The 19,535-nt window shown below is 45.7% G+C and overlaps 1 protein-coding gene across 1 annotated transcript in view; it reads right to left on the reverse strand.

Moving 5' to 3' along the window:
* LOC126176501 (facilitated trehalose transporter Tret1-like) overlaps nucleotides 1-19,125 on the reverse strand; it is a 63,686-nt gene extending 44,561 nt beyond the window's left edge. Inside the window, exons 1-2 of the mRNA XM_049923656.1 lie at nucleotides 19,068-19,125; nucleotides 1,829-2,218 (exon numbers count right to left, since the gene is read on the reverse strand). Of these exons, the coding sequence (XP_049779613.1) occupies nucleotides 1,829-2,218; nucleotides 19,068-19,125 (448 nt within the window). The remainder of the gene's footprint in view (nucleotides 1-1,828; nucleotides 2,219-19,067) is intronic.
* Between the last annotated feature and the right edge of the window lie 410 nt (nucleotides 19,126-19,535).

Here is a 19,535-nt window from a genome sequence, read left to right on the forward strand (position 1 = left end):
TTTATATTGTCGAACGCTTTTTCCAGGTCGATAAATCCTATGAAAGTGCCTTGATTTTTCTTTAGCCTTGCTTCCATTATTAGCCGTAACGTCAGAATTGCCTCTCTCGTCCCTTTACTTTTCCTAGAGCCAAACTGATTGTCACCTAGCGCGTTCTCAATTTTCTTTTCCATTCTTCTGTATATTATTCTTGTAAGCAGCTTCGATGCATGAGCTGTTAAGCTGATTGTGCGATAATTCTCGCACTTGTCAGCTCTTGCCGTCTTCGGAATTGTGTGGATGATGCTTTTCCGAAAGTCAGATGGTATATCGCCAGACTCATATATTCTACACACCAACGTGAATAGTCGTTTTGTTGTCACTTCTCCCCAATGATTTTAGAAATTCTGATGGAATGTTATCTATCCCTTCTGCCTTATTTGACCGTAAGTCCTCCCAAGCTCTTTTAAATTCCGATTCTAATACTGGATCCCATATCTCTTCTAAATCGACTCCTGTTTCTTCTTCTATCACATCAGACAAATCTTCACCCTCATAGAGGCTTTCAATGTATTCTTTCCACCTATCTGCTCTCTCCTCTGCATTTAACAGTGAAATTCCCGTTGCACTCTTAATGTTACCACCGTTGCTTTTAATGTCAGCAAAGGTTGTTTTGACTTTCCTGTATGCTGAGTCTGTGCTTCCAACAATCATATCTTTTTCGATGTCTTCACATTTTTCCTGCAGCCATTTCGTCTTAGCTTCCCTGCACTTCCTATTTATTTCATTCCTCAGCGACTTGTATTTCTGTATTCCTGATTTTCCCGGAACATGTTTGTACTTCCTCCTTTCATCATTCAACTGAAGTATTTCTTCTGTTACCCATGGTTTCTTCGTAGCTACCTTCTTTGTACCTATGTTTTCTTTCCCAACTTCTGTGATGGCCCTTTTTAGAGATGTCCATTCCTCTTCAACTGTACTGCCTACTGCGCTATTCCTTATTGCTCTGTATCTATAGCGTTAGAGAACTTCAAACGTATTTCGTCATTCCTTAGTACTTCTGTATCCCACTTCTTTGCGTATTGATTCTTCCTGACTAATGTCTTGAACTTCAGCCTACTCTTCATCACTACTATATTGTGATCTGAGTCTATATCTGCTCCTGATGGTAAATTACAGCATCACCTGCGAACAACCTAAGAGAACTGCTCAGATTGTCACCCAGGTCATTTATATAGATTAGGAACAGCAGAGGTCCCAGGACGCTTCCCTGGGGAACACCTGATATCACTTCAGTTTTACTCGATGATTTGCCGTCTATTACTACGAACTGCGACCTTCCTGGCAGGAAATCACGAATCCAGTCGCACAACTGAGACGATACCGCATAGGCCCACAGCTTGATTAGAAGTCGCTTGTGAGGACCGGTGTCACAAGCTTTCCGGAAATCTAGAAATACGGAATCAACTTGAGATTCCCTGTCGTTAGCGGCCATTACTTCGTAAAGAGCTAGCTGTGTTGCACAAGAATGATGTTTTCTGAAACCATACTGATTACGTATCAATAGATAGACTTAACTGGTAAGGTCATCAGTCCCTAAGCTTACACACTACTTAACCTAAATTATCCTAAGGACAAACACACACACCCATGCCCGAGGGAGGACTCGAACCTCCGCCGGGACCAGCCGCACAGTCCATGACTGCAGCGCCTCAGACCGCTCGGCCAATATTTTGCACTCACACCTAGTGGACGCTCAGCTTCCAGCGTCCTTGTACTCTCATTCGTTATGGGCACGATTTACGGAACGTGGAATGAACTGGAAGTAGTAGTCAGACAGAGTGGTTACCCCCAGTGAGCATGAGCTGGTAGCAGACGCCGAGAGCGCCGCGGATGTCGTTCTCGGCGATCTCCCCGATGTAGACGGGCGCCGCGGTGGAGAAGGCGCCGCCGCAGAAGCCGGTGACGAAGCGGCCGACGAGCAGTGCTGCGGGGTGCCGGCAGAAGGCGAGCAGCAGCCAGCCGGCGACGAAGGGCGGCGCCGTGGCCAGCAGCGCGCGCCGCCGGCCCACGCGGTCCAGCAGCACGGCCGCCGCCAACATGGCCGCCAGGGCGCCCAGCGGCGTCACGCCGGCCAGCCACGACACCGTCTCGTCGGACAGGCCCTCTTTCGTCAGTGGCTTCACTGCCGGCGACATCCATCCCAGCACCGCGCCCAGCGAGAAGCCGCCCAGCGTCGCTGCAGAGAGTCACCAAACGTCAGCTTTCCCGCACGGCCAGAATTACGAGGCATTTTAATAAAATTCCGGAACATTGGTAATTTCGCGCCGATGGTGTGATAGAGTGCGTTTGGCATCCCTGCACACACCTGTGTAGCAACCGGAACTTCGAAACGTCCTGGCACATTAAAACTGTGTGCCGGACCGAGACTCGAACTTTCGCAGGCAAATGCTCTACCAACTGAGCTACCCAAGCACGACTCACGCCCCTTCCTCGCAGCTTTACTTCTGTCAGTACCTCGTCTCCTACCTTCCAAACTTTACAGAAGCTCTTCTGCGAACCGAACCTTAAAGCAAAGGTCCCGAATTCGAGTCTCGGTCCCGCACATAGTTTTAATCTGCCAGGAAGATTCATATCAGCGTACACTCCGCTGCAGAGTGAAAATCTCATTCTGGAAACATCCCCCAGGCTGTGTCTAGCCCATGTGTCAAATGTGTAACTACCGGAAGTTTGAAACTTCCTGCCAGATTAAAACTGTGTGCCGGACCGAGACTCGAACTCGGGACTTTGCCTTTCGTGGGCAAGTGCTCTACCAACTGAGCTACCCAAGCACGACTCACGCCCCGTCCTCACAGCTTTACTTCTGCCAATGCCTCATCTCCTACCGTCCAAACTTTACAGAAGCTCTTCTGCGAACCGAGCCTTAAGGCAAAGGACCCGAGTTCGAGTCTCGGTCCGGTACACAGTTTTAATCTGCCACGAAGTTTCATATCAGCGCACACTCCGCTGCAGAGTGAAAATCGTATTCTGGAAACATCCCCCAGGCTGTGGCTAAGCCATGTCTCCGCAATAAGCCGGCCGGAGTGGCCGTGCGGATCTAGGCGCTACAGTCTGGAACCGCGTGACCGCTACGGTCGCAGGTTCGAATCCTGCCTCGGGCATGGATGTGTGTGATGTCCTTAGGTTAGTTAGGTTTAAGTAGTTCTAAGTTCTAGGAGACTGATGACCACAGCAGTTAAGTCCCATAGTGCTCAGAGCCATTTGAACCATATTTTTCTGCGCAATATCCTTTCTTTCAGGAGTGCTAGTTCTGCAAGGTTCGCAGGAGAGCTTCTGCAAAGTTTGGAAGGTAGGAGGCAAGGTACTGGCAGATGTAAAGCTGTGAGGACGGGGCGTGAGTCGTGCATGGGTACCTCAGTTAGTAGAGCACTCGCCCACGAAAAGCAAAGGTCCCAAGTTCGAGCCTCAGTCCGGCACACAGTTTTAATCTTCCAGAAGTTTCATATCAGCGCATCAGCGCACATTCCGCTGCAGAGTGAAAATCTCATTCAGGAAACATCCCCCAGGCTGTGGCTAAGCCATGTCTCCGCAATATCCTTTCTTACAGGAGTCCTAGTTCTGCAAGGTTCACAGGAGCGCTTCTGCAAAGTTTGGAAGGTAGGAGACGAGGTACTGGCAGAAGTAAAGCTGTGAGGACGTGGAGTGAGTCGTGCTTGGGTAGCTCAGTTGGCGCCAGCACGGTAGCTCAGCGTGTTCGGGCAGAGGGCCGATTGTCCTCTGTAATAAAAAAAAAACGAGTAAAGGAATCAACGATCACCTTGAACGGATGTCATATGACGTTCGCCCAGACCAAACGAAAACGAACAATACCGAGCAAAAAATGCCGGCACGGTAGCTCAGCGTGTTCGGTCAGAGGGTTAGCAGACCTCTGTAATAAAAAAAACTGAGTTAATCGATCAACAACGAACTTAAACGAGTTTCTTACGACGTCCGCCCCGAGCAGATACAACGAACGAAGCGAAAAATAAAAGTTAGTAGAGCACTTGCGTGCGAAAGGCAAAAGTCCCGAGTTCGAGTCTCAGTTCAGCACACAGTTTTAATCTGCCAGGAAGTTTTATATCAGCGCACACTCCGCTGCAGAGTGAAAATCTCATTCTGGATACCGGAAGTTTCATTGTCGCATGTCGGTTAGTTGTTGTTCAGTGCTGTACTGAGTAGAACGTGGTGTCGCACAGTTTGAGAATTTCGAGGTGGCAAAGTTAGAGGAGCAACGCGCCTGCATTAACTTTTGCGTGAAACTCAGGAAAACTTTTACAGACACATGATGCTGGATGCCTACGATGGCGAGTGCTTAAGCCGTACTCGAGTTACAAATGGTTCACACTGTTTAAAAGTGACCAGACGGAAGTTAAAAGATGGCCCTCGTTCAGGACGCCCTTTGACGTCTACCAGCGACGCTCATGTCAGAAAAGTCAGCGAAATTGTAAGTGCCAATGGAAGACTGACTGTCCGAGAGATTGCAGAAGAAGCAATATTTCTGTGATCATGTCATGAAATCCTGATAAGCTTCTTGGAATGCATCGTGTCGTCACCAAGTTCGTCACACGGCTAATGAATCAAGACCAGGAAGGGCTTCTCCTTGCAATCTGTGAAAGGCTTTTGAATCACCCATATGTGAACTAGATGTTCATTAAGAAAATAATACATCTGTATATATACTCCGCTAGCCACCAAGCGGTGTGTTGCGGAGGGCACAATTCGCGCCAAAGTCATATCCCCCCCATCCCCCCACCCTCTTTCTGTTCCACTCGCGGATCGCGCGAGGGAAAAACGACTGCCTGAAGGTCTCAGTACAAGCTCTTATTTCCCTTATCTTTGAATGGTGATCATTGCGCGATTTGAAACTTGGTGCTAATAATATATGCTCTACATCCTCGGTGAAGATCGGATTTCGGAATTTCGTGAGCAACCCCTTCTGTTTAGCGCGCCGCCTATCTGCAAGTGTGTCCCACTTCAAACTTTCTATGAGATTTGTAACGCTCTCCCGATGGCTAAATGTACCATTTGTGATCAGGCATGAGTCTGCATTTATGATGTTGAGACCGAGATTCAGTCTTCGCAAAGCGTAGGGAAAGGTTCTCCAAGACAAAAAAAGCTCGTCAGGTCAAGTCAACTGTCAAAGCCATGCTGATAGTTTTCTTTGACTTTGAAAGATTAGTTCATCATCACTTCGGACCAAAGCGACAAGCTGTTAATCGATGGTACTACCGTGACCTATTGCGACGCCTGCGGGAAAATGAGAGAAGGAAGCGGTCTAAAATGTGACGAGACAATTTATGGGTCTCGCATCACGATAACGCACGCGCACATTCATCCCTGTTGGTGCCTCACTATTGCACAAAAACCGAAATCACTGTGCTAGCTCATTATTCGTATTCTCCAGACGTGGCCCCTGAGGACTTTATTTCAGAAGTTGAAAAGCCCGTCGAAATGACGAAGATTTGCAGCGATAGACGAGATAAAAAAAAAAATCGCAGACGGCGCTTCGCGCAATCCAGCAAGAGGCGTACCAAGATCGCTTCCGGAAGAGGAAATGGCGTTAGGAGCGGTGTATCAATTGTGGAGGAGTGTATTTCGAAGGAGACCATGCACAATCAGTATTTGTGGACAGTGTTCCGGAATGTTTTGTACAGACATCATATATCTCCATTTAAGTGAAGCAGAAAAGAAAACAGAGTTCCTTAACATCAAAGAAATTCTCATACCCATGAAGCCAGGTTACATGAAATGGGGAAATTAAGTATTAAATGAACACTCAGCTGTAAACAATGGCAAAGGGCAATCAAAGAGAAGCAGAATTATTGCCTTTAACACATATTGGTTGACAGTTTCACAATAGGCCAAGAAATGGCAGCTCTATCTCTAACTTCAGATTCTGAATAATGGCGACTTCGTCAGGATGTGTACACGTCAACAGTGGCAAATGCCATAAACGAGGTTGCTAGTAGCTATAACGTGTGCAGTGTGCCAGAAAAATGCTTTTCAGGGACGATTTGTACAAATCTGAAGATGATATTAATAGCTACAGTTCAGGTAAAGATCCTGACTATGTTCCTAAAAGCAAGTGTACTTCAAAAATTGTTGCTAGTCAGGTAAAGCGAATAATTTTGTAATCAGGTAAATAATTTTTGCCTCACTTACCATTACTTACTTCGATCTTCATGGCAGTGTGATGGTAGAAATATTAACGATCATCCTCAACACTGTGCTGAATCGTAGATTACTCTTGAGTTTGCTGTATTTAATTGTTTCAAAAAGTAGTAATGCAAATCTTTGCATCATAAATTGAAACAATGCAGACCTTTTAAATCTGCATTTTTAGCTGTTTCACAGAAATGTTTCGTTAACTCGGCAAATGTGTAAACATTGGTAAATCAAAGGCAGCCGATATTAAGTCCATTCAATTCGCAAGTAAACAATGTTAAGCAATCATTGACAAATTTTTAAGAATACAGTTCTGGACAGAATTTACGATTTTAAAAATATGCCTTTCCTCTAGAATAATTTGAAAACAATGACTTACCTGAATAAAAATATCACAATGGTTGTACTTGAAGTATCTTATTTATGAGAAGTTATTGGAACTTTAGTGTAAAATTTCTTGAAACAACCAACATGGCCCTTATCACTGTTTACAGCCGAGGTCTCATGTCAGAAGCACAATGGTGTGCATAAATAAGTTTTCTTCACTAGAAATACTCTCCTAACATCAAATACTGATGTTAGTAGAGGAGTAACTTGCTGAAACTGTATGTCTGGATAACAACATTCTATGGAAGTGAAATATGGACCACTGGAAGTTCAGGAGAAATGCAACTGATAGAACATGAAATGTGGTGCACTCAAAGTCTTCCATTTGCCTTCTATAATACTGAATTTACATGATCGATCCATTTCAAATCACTTCTCTACATTGTCCCTAAACATTTATACAACGTGACATGCCCAAGACGCCCACCAGTATCTTGTAATAAGATACTGATGGGTTCTTTCTCGTTGTAGGCTTTATTGGGCATTTATCCACATTTTAATACAGCTGTCATTCATTACACCAAGTAGGGAATTTGTGTACTTCCTTACAATTACCCAGTGACGATATTTTCCTGTAGACAATAACAATGTCAGCAAACAATTTGATATTGCAATTGAGCCCATCTGGAACCACATTCCCAGTCAGATATCTACATCTTCTGCAGACGTAGCACATTTAATTACAGATTTACAGTACAAAGAGAATCAAAGAGTATACGAAACAAGCACTGTGTCCAGGGGCGCAAAAATCCCAAAACTGTGTCCCTTAAACCAGTGTAGCGAAGCTGCTTGACCAGCCCTGTTTCTCCCTCACTCGCTTTTCGTTCATCCGGTCGTTCACACACTTGGCTTCAAGCAAGCGAGCATTCACCGAGTGCGACCATATCAGCGCGTGACCCTGTTACATGGCAACGATAGGTGCTGGTTACCTGTCTCACCACCGGGGTGCGAGGTGGTGCTGTGATTAAATAATGTACATTAAACTTCATTTTTGGGGTGGACACTATTTTTTCTTCTTCTTGTTTCGCATGGGTCTACTTTGGGCCACGCTTGTTCAACTGTTGGGCTTTGACCTTCGCTCAGTACTGTCGCATCCTCTGTCGGTGTAACTACTTCCTTTCTTCTGTCCAGGGGGTACCTTTTCTTCGGGTCTTTTCCTGAAATCCTCGGACTTCCTTCAGGGTATGCGTCACAGACTGTCTGTTCTGGAGATCAGTTATTCCCAATTCCTTAATGTCCTTCTCGCTTTGTGTCAGCCAAGTGGTGCGAACCTTCTTGTTTTTCCAAAAGGTGAACAGTCGGTTGGTCAACCTGTTTGGAAGCAATCTTGCAACATAGCTATAGAAAGCTACCCTTCTTTTTCTTGCACAGTCAGAGAGCCTCTCGATATGTTCGTAGAGCCCCGAGTTATGCGCCTTCAGAATTCGCCAGCTGCTTCTAGGGTCTTCCTGAAGATTCTTCTCTCTCTGACTTCCAATTTCTCCATCAAACCTCTCCGGTTCATAGAAAGACATTCCATGGTACACAGGGCTTCTGGTCGTATGACTCATGTGTAGTGCTTCAGTTTCAGGTTGCGTGACAGGCATTTCGCCGGTCGCGGTGGTCTAGCGGTTCTGGCGCTGCAGTCCGGAACCGTGGGACTGCTACAGTCGCAGGTTCGAATCCTGCCTCGGGCATGGGTGTGTGTGATGTCCTTAGGTTAGTTAGGTTTAAGTAGTTCTAAGTTCTAGAGGACTTATGACCTAAGATGTTCAGTCCCATAGTGCTCAGAGCCATTTGAACCAAACCATTTTGACAGGCATTTCTTGTTGTAGGTGTCCATAGTCAGTCGATAGGCTAGTTCCAATTTGTTGACTCTCATGAATAATGACGTTTCTTCTGATAAGTTGGGTTCAATCCATTCGACGAGATACTTAAATTTCTCAGTCCTTTTGATCTTTCCCTGGTCTAGTAACATCTCTTTGTGAGCATCTTTGATGTTGGTGAAGAACTCTTTTCTCCAGCGACACTTGAAGATCCGCTTTGGCTGCCTGTTTTCTGAGGCAGTTTACCTGCAGTGTTGCCATTTCAACAGAATCAGCATTTAGTGCCATGTCGTCTGCAAACGCCAGGCAATCTTCAATCACTCCTTCGTTCTTACGGCACAGGTAGACACTACTCTGGACACCCAAATTGGTCAGTTCTTTGCGCAATTCTCTCACAACCTTTTGGAGGACACAGTTGAAGAGAAGAGGGGAGAGTCCATCCCCTTGTCTCATTCCAGTTTTTATCTCGAAGCTTTTTGAGATCTCTCCTCTAAATTTGACCTCCAACTGGATGTTTGTCAAGGTTTCTAGAATGAGTCTGCGGGTTTTGTTGTCTGGTCCTAATTTGTTAAGGGTTCTCTATCAGCAGAGTCGTAGGCCTTCTTGAAATCAACAAAGGTAACAGCACTTTGCGGTTTCTCATCTTGGAGTATGCCAGTACCGTTTTAAGGTTGAGGAACTGTTCAGCACAGGATCTGGTTTTCCTGAAGCCTCCCTGATATTCTCCCAGTTGAATGTCCAGTTGATCTTCTGCCCTTGTTAGTAACGCCTTGGAGAGACTCTTGTATGTTACCGGGACAAGAGAAATTCCACGGTAGTTATTCAGATCGGTAACATCTCCCTTTTTGCGAAGGGGATGGATCGGAGTCGTGTTCCAATCAGGTGGCAATTTCTCTGTTTCCCAGATGTTCTGGATGATCTCGGTGACCTTGCCCACGACGTTTCTTCTAGCACATTTCTAAAGTTCGGCAGTGATAGAGTCCTCTCCAGTTGCCTTATTATTCTTGAGAAGTTGAATGATTTGTCGAACTTCTTCCAATGAAGGAGGCAGTGAGTCCGGGTTTGGTGTGGTTTGTTCGTAGTTGAAGTCTTCATTTGGTGGAGCACAGTTGAGTAGGTTTTTAACGTACTGAGTTAAGAGGTGGCAGCTGTCGTTGTCGTTTTAGATCAGTTTAATATACGTACATACATTTCAGGCATGCTACTGGTTAACGTAGCTTCCTTCACTCATGACACACTGATAAATTACAATGTAATGAACATTTAAAATTGACTACAATGATTTCTGCTGATTCTTGAGAAATTTTTTACAGAATGGTGAGTGAAAATAAATGCATGCAATATTATAACACTTTGTTATTCAAGTAAAAGACAGAATATACCAACACCTCTACGTTACTCAATGAAATCATTCCACAGTCTCAGTCCACCAAACATAATTGAGATCACTTAAATAAATGTCTTACCTTCAGTGGCATATAATAGACGTAATCGGATAGCTGCCTTATAACACTTGAAAAACAGAAAGTCGTCTCTAAATCGGAATAAGTCTCTAACTTCATAAAACCAGTAATGATGAATCCCAGCCCCATATGAGAACATTCTACGTCTACACATATTAAAGAATCTCTGTTTCTCCAACATAAGACATTGCAAATAATACACTGCATGGCGAAAAAGTGAAGCATTCAGACGATCTGATCTGACGGCAATGGAACTTCATACGGGTACACACCATAGGCGTGTAAATAAACTATTTGAGTTGAGATTTTTGTGTTCAGTTGAACGGCCACCAGAGTGTCTTACTGTTATTCATGTTTTGTGTATCACCAGGCCTGGCATAGTACATAAAGGGCGTGAGCAGCGTCAGAAGTTGAGTGATCACTCTGACTGACTCGAAGATGCAGTGTACTCGTTTTAAACAGCGTCATAACTACCTCAGGGGCCACACTGTGGGTCTCCGTTTGCTCGCTGTTGTTATATCTAGATTTGTGGGACTCTCAGTGTGACAGTGGTGGTGGAGTGCATGAGAACGAGAGGGCAGGCAATCTCGTCGTCAGGGTTACAGTCGACCATGTCTGACCACCACATCTGCAACTGCATCCGAAAACAACTAATGGACTCCCTGCAACACTGTGTCTCATCCCACACCATTAGTCTGGGACTAGCAGCAGATGGACAGGGAATTAGCGTCCCATGTGTAGGCTGCCGTTCACCACAACACAAAGAGCTGTGTTTCGATTGGTGTCGTGAGCGGGACGTATGGACTGCTGATGAATGTCGTCGCAATGTGTTCAGCAACGGATTGTGATTGTCCGCTACCTTGGGTGACCAACGTTGGCCAGTAAGGCAGCGGTCTTGGGAGAGGTTCCATTCCTGCAATGTTTTCAACAGGCGTAGCAGTGTTACATCTGTCGTCAAGATGTAGGGTACAATTAGGTATGACTTCAGGTTACGGTAGGTGGTGATTAAGGAAACTGAGGGCATAACGGTACGTGATAGACATCCTGCGACTTCACGTGTTAAATCTCATGCGACACTACTGGGCAGCCATATTTCAACATGACAATGCTCATCCACACATAGCATGTGTCTCTATGAACTGTCTGCGTTATGTTGAGGTACTCCTATGCCCTCAACATCCTTAGATCTGTCCCCGATAGAACATGTGTGGCAAATGCTCCAATGTTGACTCAGTCCCAGCGCGATTATGCAGGATACATAGAACGATTTATCACAGTGGTAGACTAGCTTGCCTCAAGAGAGGATCCAACGGCTTTATGATACCCATTCCAACCAGTGTGTGTATCCACGCCAGAAGGGTTGATGCGTCATACTAGTAACTGGGTCAATACTGCCAAGTTCTTTGTAAATTTTACTCGATTTCACAATCACTGAAATTACGTCACACATCCTATCAAACCGTGATTTCATTTCGTTTCGTCTCTCCCTTCTGGATGCTTCATTCTTTTTTTTTCAGGCAGTGTATTAAATACCACATTATGTGCTAGAAATTCGACAGTCTACAATGATAATTAGAACACTTTCTGAAGAGATTCGCTCTTTATCCGAAAACTTTTACGTCAAACTTCCTGACTCAGCTAACACATTAATTCATTAATTATCCACATATTACGCGTTATCGACGGTGTCTTCGTCATCGGCACCCGGAGGGCCGTACACATCTACGTGAGAGAAGGCACTCTTAAATCTCCTGCCAGCGCGCCGCGGGGCGAACGTCGCTCGCTGTGTTCCATCGGCTGGCGCCACACATCACCTCAGATAATTTCCATTGTTGGAAGACTAGTAGCAGCGCTCGTACCTTGATGCCAGCGAGATCGTAAATCCTAGGTCTCAATACAGTAATAATAAGTTCCATTTACCTGTACAAGTTTCACAAGCTAATACATGTTCAAAAATTGTTCAAAATGATATATACCAGGGTCAGGCTTTGTCGCCTATTCACTTTTCAGGGAACGTCTGATCCAGATGTTCACGAAATCTCAGTCCACGGTGAGGTGGAGCTCCATCATGCTGAAACCACAACCTTCGACGAAAAGCTAGAGTGTTATGTTCCAGGACCTGGATAGTATGCCTCGGACAAACACCCTGTACACTTCTCCATTTAAGTGGGGAGGAAGAAAAAAAGTGCTTTGTACGTAATAATTAACTATGCCTGCCACCACACTGACAATCTGTGTAGATGGTTCTTCACAACTGTAACGTGGGGACTTTCATCGGCCCAAACATGACTATTGTGACTATTTATATTGAGGATTCAAAGAAACTGGTGCACCTGCCTAATATCGTTTAGGGCCCCCACTAGTACGCAGAAGTGCCGCAACACGACGTGGCATGGACTCGACTAATATCTGAAGTAGTGCTGGAGGGAACTGACACCATGAGTCCTGCAGGGCTGTCCTCAAATCCGTAAGAGTACGAGGGGATGGAGGTCTCTTCTGAACAGCACGTTGCAAGGCATCCCAGATATGCTCCATAATGTTCATACCTGGGAAGTTTTTTTGGACAGCGGAAGTGTTTAAACTCGGAAGAGTATTCCTGGAGCCACTCTGTAGAAATTCTGGACTTATGGGGTGTCGCATTGTCCTGCTGGAATTGCTCAAGCCCGTCGTAATGCACAATCGATATGAATGGATGCAGGTGATCAGGAAGGATGCTTAGCTACGTGTCACCTGTCAGAATCGTATCTCGATGTATCAGGGGTCACATATCACTCCAACTACACACGCCCCACACCATTACAGAGCCTCCACCAGCTCGAACAGTCGCCTGCTGACATTCATAAGGTTGTCTCCATACACGTACACGTCGATACGCTCGACACAATTTGAAACGAGACTCGTCCGATCAGGAAACATGTTTCCATTCATCAACCATCCAATGTCGGTGTTGACAGGCCCAGACGAGACGTAAAGCTTTGTGTGCTGCAGTCATCAAGGGTACACGAGTTGGCCTTTGGGCTCCGAAAGCCCATATTGATGATGTTTCGCCTATATCGATGATGTTTCGTTGAATGCTTCGCACGTTGACACTTGTTGATGGCCCAGCACTGAAACATGCAACAATTTGCGGAAGGGTCGCACTTTTGTCACGCTGAACGATTCTCTTCAGTCGTCGCTGGTCCCGTTCTTGCAGGATCTCTTGCCGGCCGCAGCCATGTCGGAGATTTGATGTTTTACCAGATTCCTGATATTCACGTTACACTCGTGAAATCCCCACTTCATCGCCACCTCGGAGATGCTGTGTCCAATCTCTCGGGCCCCGACTGTAACACCGATCAACTGAGCCAGACACTTATTGTCTTATATAAGTGTTGCCGTCGGGAGCGCCGTATTCTGCCTGTTTACATACCTCTGTATTTGATTACGCATGCATGTACGAGTTTCTTTGGCACTTTAGTGTAATATTCCGCTGCGAGAGCCACTGGCTGAACGCGACTCAAGGTCTGAAGTCAGAATGAGTCAAAAACAAACACTTCCTGTGGACGGTACTGTGTAGATCCATTTCCCGTAATACTTGCCACACAGTACTCTGAGAAACATTCGTTTCACATGCAGCTGATCAAGTATTGATTGAAGGTCATGCGACCATTCAAGCAAGCACTGAGTCTTCTAAGCCGGGAGCCTGTGTAGTTCGTCGGCCTTCTCGGTCGTTATGTCGTACTACTACCAACTGTTCTTTTTTACTTGATATATGGAACCGTCTTGGAAACATGGTGTAAACTGGATGTCTTCTACACGGATATTTGTCCTGTACAACCTGTCTGCTTTTCTGCTGCTTCGATTTGTTTGCCCATACACGATAATTATGTCTGCGGATCCCAAAAAATGGCTCTGAGCACTATGGGACTTAACGTCTAAGGTCATCAGTCCCCTAGAACTTAGAACTACTTAAACCTAACTTACCTAAGGACATCACACACATCCATGCCCGAGGCAGGATTCGAACCTGCGATCGTAGCAGTCGCGCAGTTCCAGACTGTAGCGCCTTTAACCGCTTGGCCACTCCGGCCGGCTGCGGATCCCATCACTGGTGCAACCTCATTTGGTTAGGGTTGATTGACGTTAGTACTCCTACTTGTAAACACCGACTGCAGTCTACTATATTATGGGCATTGTGATACAATAACCCTGTGTTCACTAATCCCTCTATCGGTTTTGATTCTCGTTGTTAACTCAGGATTATTTGTTGCTAAGAGGTCAAGTGTGTTTTCACAACCGTTTACTATTCGCGTGGGCTCATGAACTACCTGCTCGAAACAATTTTCAGAGAATGCGTTTAGCACAATTTCGGATGGTATTTTATGTGTACCTCCGGAATTAAACATGTATTTTCGCCAACATATCGAGGGTAAATTAAAGTCACCACCAACTATTATTGTATGAGTCGGTTACGGGTTTGAAATCAAACTCAAGTTTTCTTTGAACCTTTCAGCAACTGTATCTTTTGAATTGGGACGTCGGTAAAAGGATCCTATTATTATTTTATTCCGGTTGCCAACAATGACCTCTGCCAATACTGACTCACAGGAAGTATCTACTTCAATTGGGCGACAAGTTAAACTACTTCTAACAGCAACAAATACGCCACCGCCAATCTTGTTTAGCCTATCCTTTCGGAACACCGTTAGGTTCTTCGCAAAAATTTCGGCTGAGTTTATATCCAGCTTTAGCCAGCTTTCACTGCCTATAACGATATGAGCATCGGTGCTTCCTATTAGCGCTTGGAGCTCTAGTACTTTCCCAACACAGACAACTGTTATACCAATGTTCCTGTATCTACGTTCTTCCTGTGCTCAGCCTGCACCCTTTGTGACTGAAGCCTTTCTTGTGTTTTCCCGAGACCCTCTAACATAAAAAACCACCAGTCCACGCCACACAGCCCCTGCTACCTATGTAGCCACCTCCTGCGTATAGTGGACACCTGACCTACTTAGCGGAACCCAAAACCCAACCACCCTTTGACGCAAGTCGAGGAATCTGCAGCCTACACGGCCGCAGAACCATCTGAGCCTCTGATTCAGATACTCCATTCGGCTCTGTACCAAGAGGTGTGCAATCGGTCCTGTCGACTATGCTGCAAATGGTAAGCTCTGCTTTCGTCTTGCAAGGCAAGACTGGCAGCCTTTACCACTTCTGCTAGCCGCTCGAAACCAGAAAGAATCTCTTCTTATCCAAAGTGACACACATCATTGGTACCGACGTGAGTAACCACCTGCAGTTAGCTGCACCCTGTGCTTTTCATGGCATCCAGGAGGACCCTTTCCACATCTGGAATGGCTCCACCCGGTATGCACAAGGAGTTCACATTGGGTTTCTTTCCCTTCTTGGCAGGCAAGTCCCTAAGGGGCCCCATAACGCGCCTAACGTTGGAGCTCCCAACTACCAATAATCCTACCCTCTGTGGTTGCCCGGATCTTGCCGGCTGAGTGGCTTCCTCTGAAACAGGACAGTCGACAGCATCTGGCTCAGCGACATTGACAGCCACAGACAGCACCTGGAACCTGTTTGTCACACAAACCGGGGAGGCCTTACGTGCGGCCGCTTGGGAAGTCCTTCGCCACCTGCTTCGCCCTGGACTGACCTCCCACTCGACCACAAGTGAGGGGTCAACCTCAGTGCGAGCAGTAACTGGGTTGGCCACCGGTGAGGACCTATCGGAGGACTCGGACGTGCTGGACGTCCGTTGGATCCTCACGGCCAGCCCACAACAGTGGTGCCCATCCACTGCAGCCTCAAATTGTGTAACCGAAGCCATCACAGCCTGAAGCTGAGAGTGAAGTGTCACCAACTCGGCTCGCATCCGCAGTCCCCGTCCATACTAAAGACCGTGGAAAATTAAACTATGCAGATAAACGCACTATCGGCACGTGCTGCGCAACTCTACTGTAGACCCTGACGAAAATGCAGGAACTGTGTCTAGTATTACGCAGATATTCAGAACCCTAATTACCGAAGCACTCATGTGAAACTAAATAATTCGCCCCTGATTAAGAGCTTGTAATAAGTCAAAAAATCGGTTTACTTTCCAACGCAAACGAAAACGCGAGAACTGTGACTATTAGATATTAAATTTACACGCAGAAACTCAAGAAACTAAACTGTTAAAGCACACAGATGATATAATAAAATTCGCTCCTGGTTAGGAACTCGTAAATGTCACAAAAGCGGTTACTTCCCTGTTGCTCTGTCTGTTTCGGTCGGCTGCTACTGCCTGACTGACTACTAAGCGACTGTAGTTGCTTTTCAGTTCCGCGATCGATTATCTTAATATCTGTCATTTCGACATTCGTATGACGATTGAAAGCAGGGACAGTGATACGATCTTCCGTGTTGAAGCAACTTCGGAAGACCGAATTCAGTATTTCGGCCTTCTCTCTGTTGTCTTCCGTTTCGGTGCCGGTGTGGTCGCTGGAGATTGAACAGATGATTTTGGCCCGCTTACTGATTTTACATACGACCAAAACGTCTTAGGTCGGTTAACAAGGTTTTGTTTTCAAAATCATTGAACGCTTGTCTCATTGCTCTCTTTACGCTCATTTTCGCTTCGTTCAGCTTTTGTGTGTCAGTTAGGTTTTCACTTCTCTTGAATCTGAGATGATGTGCTCTTTGTTTACGTAGCGCTTTTCTAACACGGCTATTAAACCATGGTGGATCTTTCCCATCCCTTAAAACCTTACTAGGGAGACACTTGTCTAGGGCATATTGTACGATGCCCCTGAATTTTTTCCATTTGTTCTCCACACCTTCGTCCTCATCACCGAATATTTGATGCTGACTGCTGAGATATTCTGAAATTTGTATCCTGTCACCCTTGCTGAGCAGTTACATCTTCCTACCTTTCTTAACATTCCTTGTAGGACCCGTCGTTATAGAAGCTGTCACAGCCTTATGAGCACTGATACCTTCCTCTACGTAAAATGATTCGGTTAAGTTCAGGTCTGTTTGTTGCCAAGATGTTATCCTCACGACTTGGATCCCTAACTATCTACACAAGATAATTTTCGGACAAGACATTCAGAACAATGCCACACGAATCCCGGTCTGGCACCAGTTTTGATGGCATGACACTCCCAATCTATACCTGGTAAGTTGAAGTCACCCCCTATTACAACGGCACGATCAGGTTCTGTTTGAAGCGCTCTACAATTATAGATCCTGACCCAGGTGGTCTATAAAAGCATTCGATCAACATTTTGGACAGTTCTTTGATACTCAGTTTCACCCAGATTAATTCACATTCGGAATCCGTGATAAACTCGCTAGATTTTATCGAATTTTTTACTGCAATAAACACGTCGCCACCATTGGCGGCTAACCTATTCTTACGATAAACATTCCAATCTGAAGTTAGTATTTCGTTGTCACTGACGTCTGGTTTGACCAGCTTTCTGTTCCCAATACTATCTGTGCATTATAACATTCAGTAAGCGACACTAAATCTGGGACGGTTCCTTAGATGCTCCTGCAGTTTACTAAAATCATATTAATGTTTTCTGTCTCTGATCTGCGAGGACCAAGATTCTCCGAAGTCGCTGCTGCTGATTTAACAGGCAAATCGTGTTTGCTCCCAAGAGAGGGGTCCTGTAACCTAAAAAATGCCCCATCTGCACGTCACACGTATTCCGCTACCCTAGTAGCCGCTTCCTGCGTGTAGTGCACGCCTGACCAATTCAGGGGAACCCTAGAATTCTGCGCCCGATAGCGAAGGTCGAGAGATTCTCATCTGATACCGTCGAAGAGTCGTCTGAGCCTCTGGTTTAGATCTTCCACTCTGCTCCAAATCAGAGGACCGCGATGAACCCTGGTACGATGCTACAAGTAGACAGCTGAGCCTGCACCCCGCGTGCGTAGCTAGTTGCCTTTACCAGCCAGGCCGCCGAAAGGAGCCGAGGATGGCCTCAGAACCCAAGCGGCACTCCTCATTCGTGGCAACCTGTACCAGTACATGCAGCCGATTGCAATCATTGCGCCCGTTAGCCGCCGGCATCACGGATGATACCTCCCGGCAAACATTCTGAATGCACTTTGGAATTCATTCCCGTCTTGCTTGTTATCTTCCTGAGGGTCTCCATTAGCCGCCTAACATTGGAGCTCCCAATGACAAGCATACCCATCCTCTGTACTTTTCCAGATTGGGCAGGAAAATCGACCGCTGCCCAACAGGAGAGGCATCCCGTGTCGGCTCAGATTTATCATCAACAATGGGCAGCACCTCGTACCTGTTGCTAAAACCTAGGGAGCCAGCCCCACGGCCAGCTCCCTCTTTCGCCTTCCGAAGCCACCACTGTCTGCCACTCTGGAATTAGGACGGACCGGTCAGATGTTGCTTATCAGAAGCCGCAGCGACGTCCGGGTCACCAGGGGATTCCAGTGGCACCAAAGGTGCCGCAGGTCTCGTCACCGGCGCCAACTTTGAGCATTAGCTATGAGCTTGTCGACGGTAACCAACGCAGCATCCAGCTGTGTTGACGGACAGCAGCCACCTCTCCTTGTATCCCTCACAACATGCACAGTCCCTAGCCATATCGTACTGTGTATAAAATAGATGTAAGGTCTCAAATGGCGCTATTGAGCTTGAAATGTATACGAAATACACCAAAGAAGAATAAAGTAACATTAAAAATTGCTGCGCAGATTTCTCACTGCACTCTGAGGTCGCAAGCTATTAAACAGAAATAAATTTCTCGGCTCAAGTTGATACCTTTTATTAGAAACCCTGTTTACCGAAAAGTTACTGCACGACATAAATATCAAACTAGAATGCACTGATCTAAATTGTATGCTGACTACTAGTACAAAACTAAAATTTACTGGCGTGACGGAGTTTCTGGCGACGGGAAAATTTACACTAGGGATCTGATGATGCCCCAAAAGGGTAAAATTCATCATTGACATAAAATAATTTCGCAATCGCAACTGTTTTCGTTCTGAAACACTAATTCCTGTCCTCTGTTTGTTCACCATCTCCAACACCCCTCTCATTTTGTTGGCAACCTTTTGTAAGATCTAGCATAATCGCCACTTTTCTACCTGACTTATATTTATACAGATCTTCAGAACTGGTTTCACCATTTGTAAACGAATTTTAATGAATCTAATTTAAAAACGTCATCAGAAGCAAGTACATATTCCGCGCTTCGACAGTATCAGTAGGAAACTCGACACATACCTGAGAGGGCCGCGAATACCTGAGGCAACCTCCTGCGTAGAGCAGACGGTCTCCCCATATCGCCGCTGGCTGCTGCCGCTCAGTCGCTGAAACAGGTGTATATCCAAGTCTTGATATCACAGTAAATGTGAGACCAAAAGCAGTGGAAAAGCTGCTGCTGCAGTTATTTGAGTGTGAAGTGTTAGTTTTATTATGTATCTTCAAAGTAGTTGTGACGCGTGTTGAGAAGTTTTTATTGCATTCCCTAGATACGATCAGTGGAGTCGTCTGCTGCGCCAACATCGGTTATGTTCCAGTGACATTCATCTACATCTGTTGTGTGAACAGAAAGAGAGGACACTGCAAGAACAACATCTGTTATACTCCGGAAATTCTCACTATGACCTCGTAACTCTCTCTAAAACGTCTCCTACCTTCTAGTTCTTTGGATTTCTTGCTTAATCTTCTGCCACTCCAAATGATTCTTTT

This window comes from Schistocerca cancellata, chromosome 3, assembly GCF_023864275.1.
Source record: "Schistocerca cancellata isolate TAMUIC-IGC-003103 chromosome 3, iqSchCanc2.1, whole genome shotgun sequence".
Lineage (NCBI taxonomy): Eukaryota > Metazoa > Arthropoda > Insecta > Orthoptera > Acrididae > Schistocerca > Schistocerca cancellata.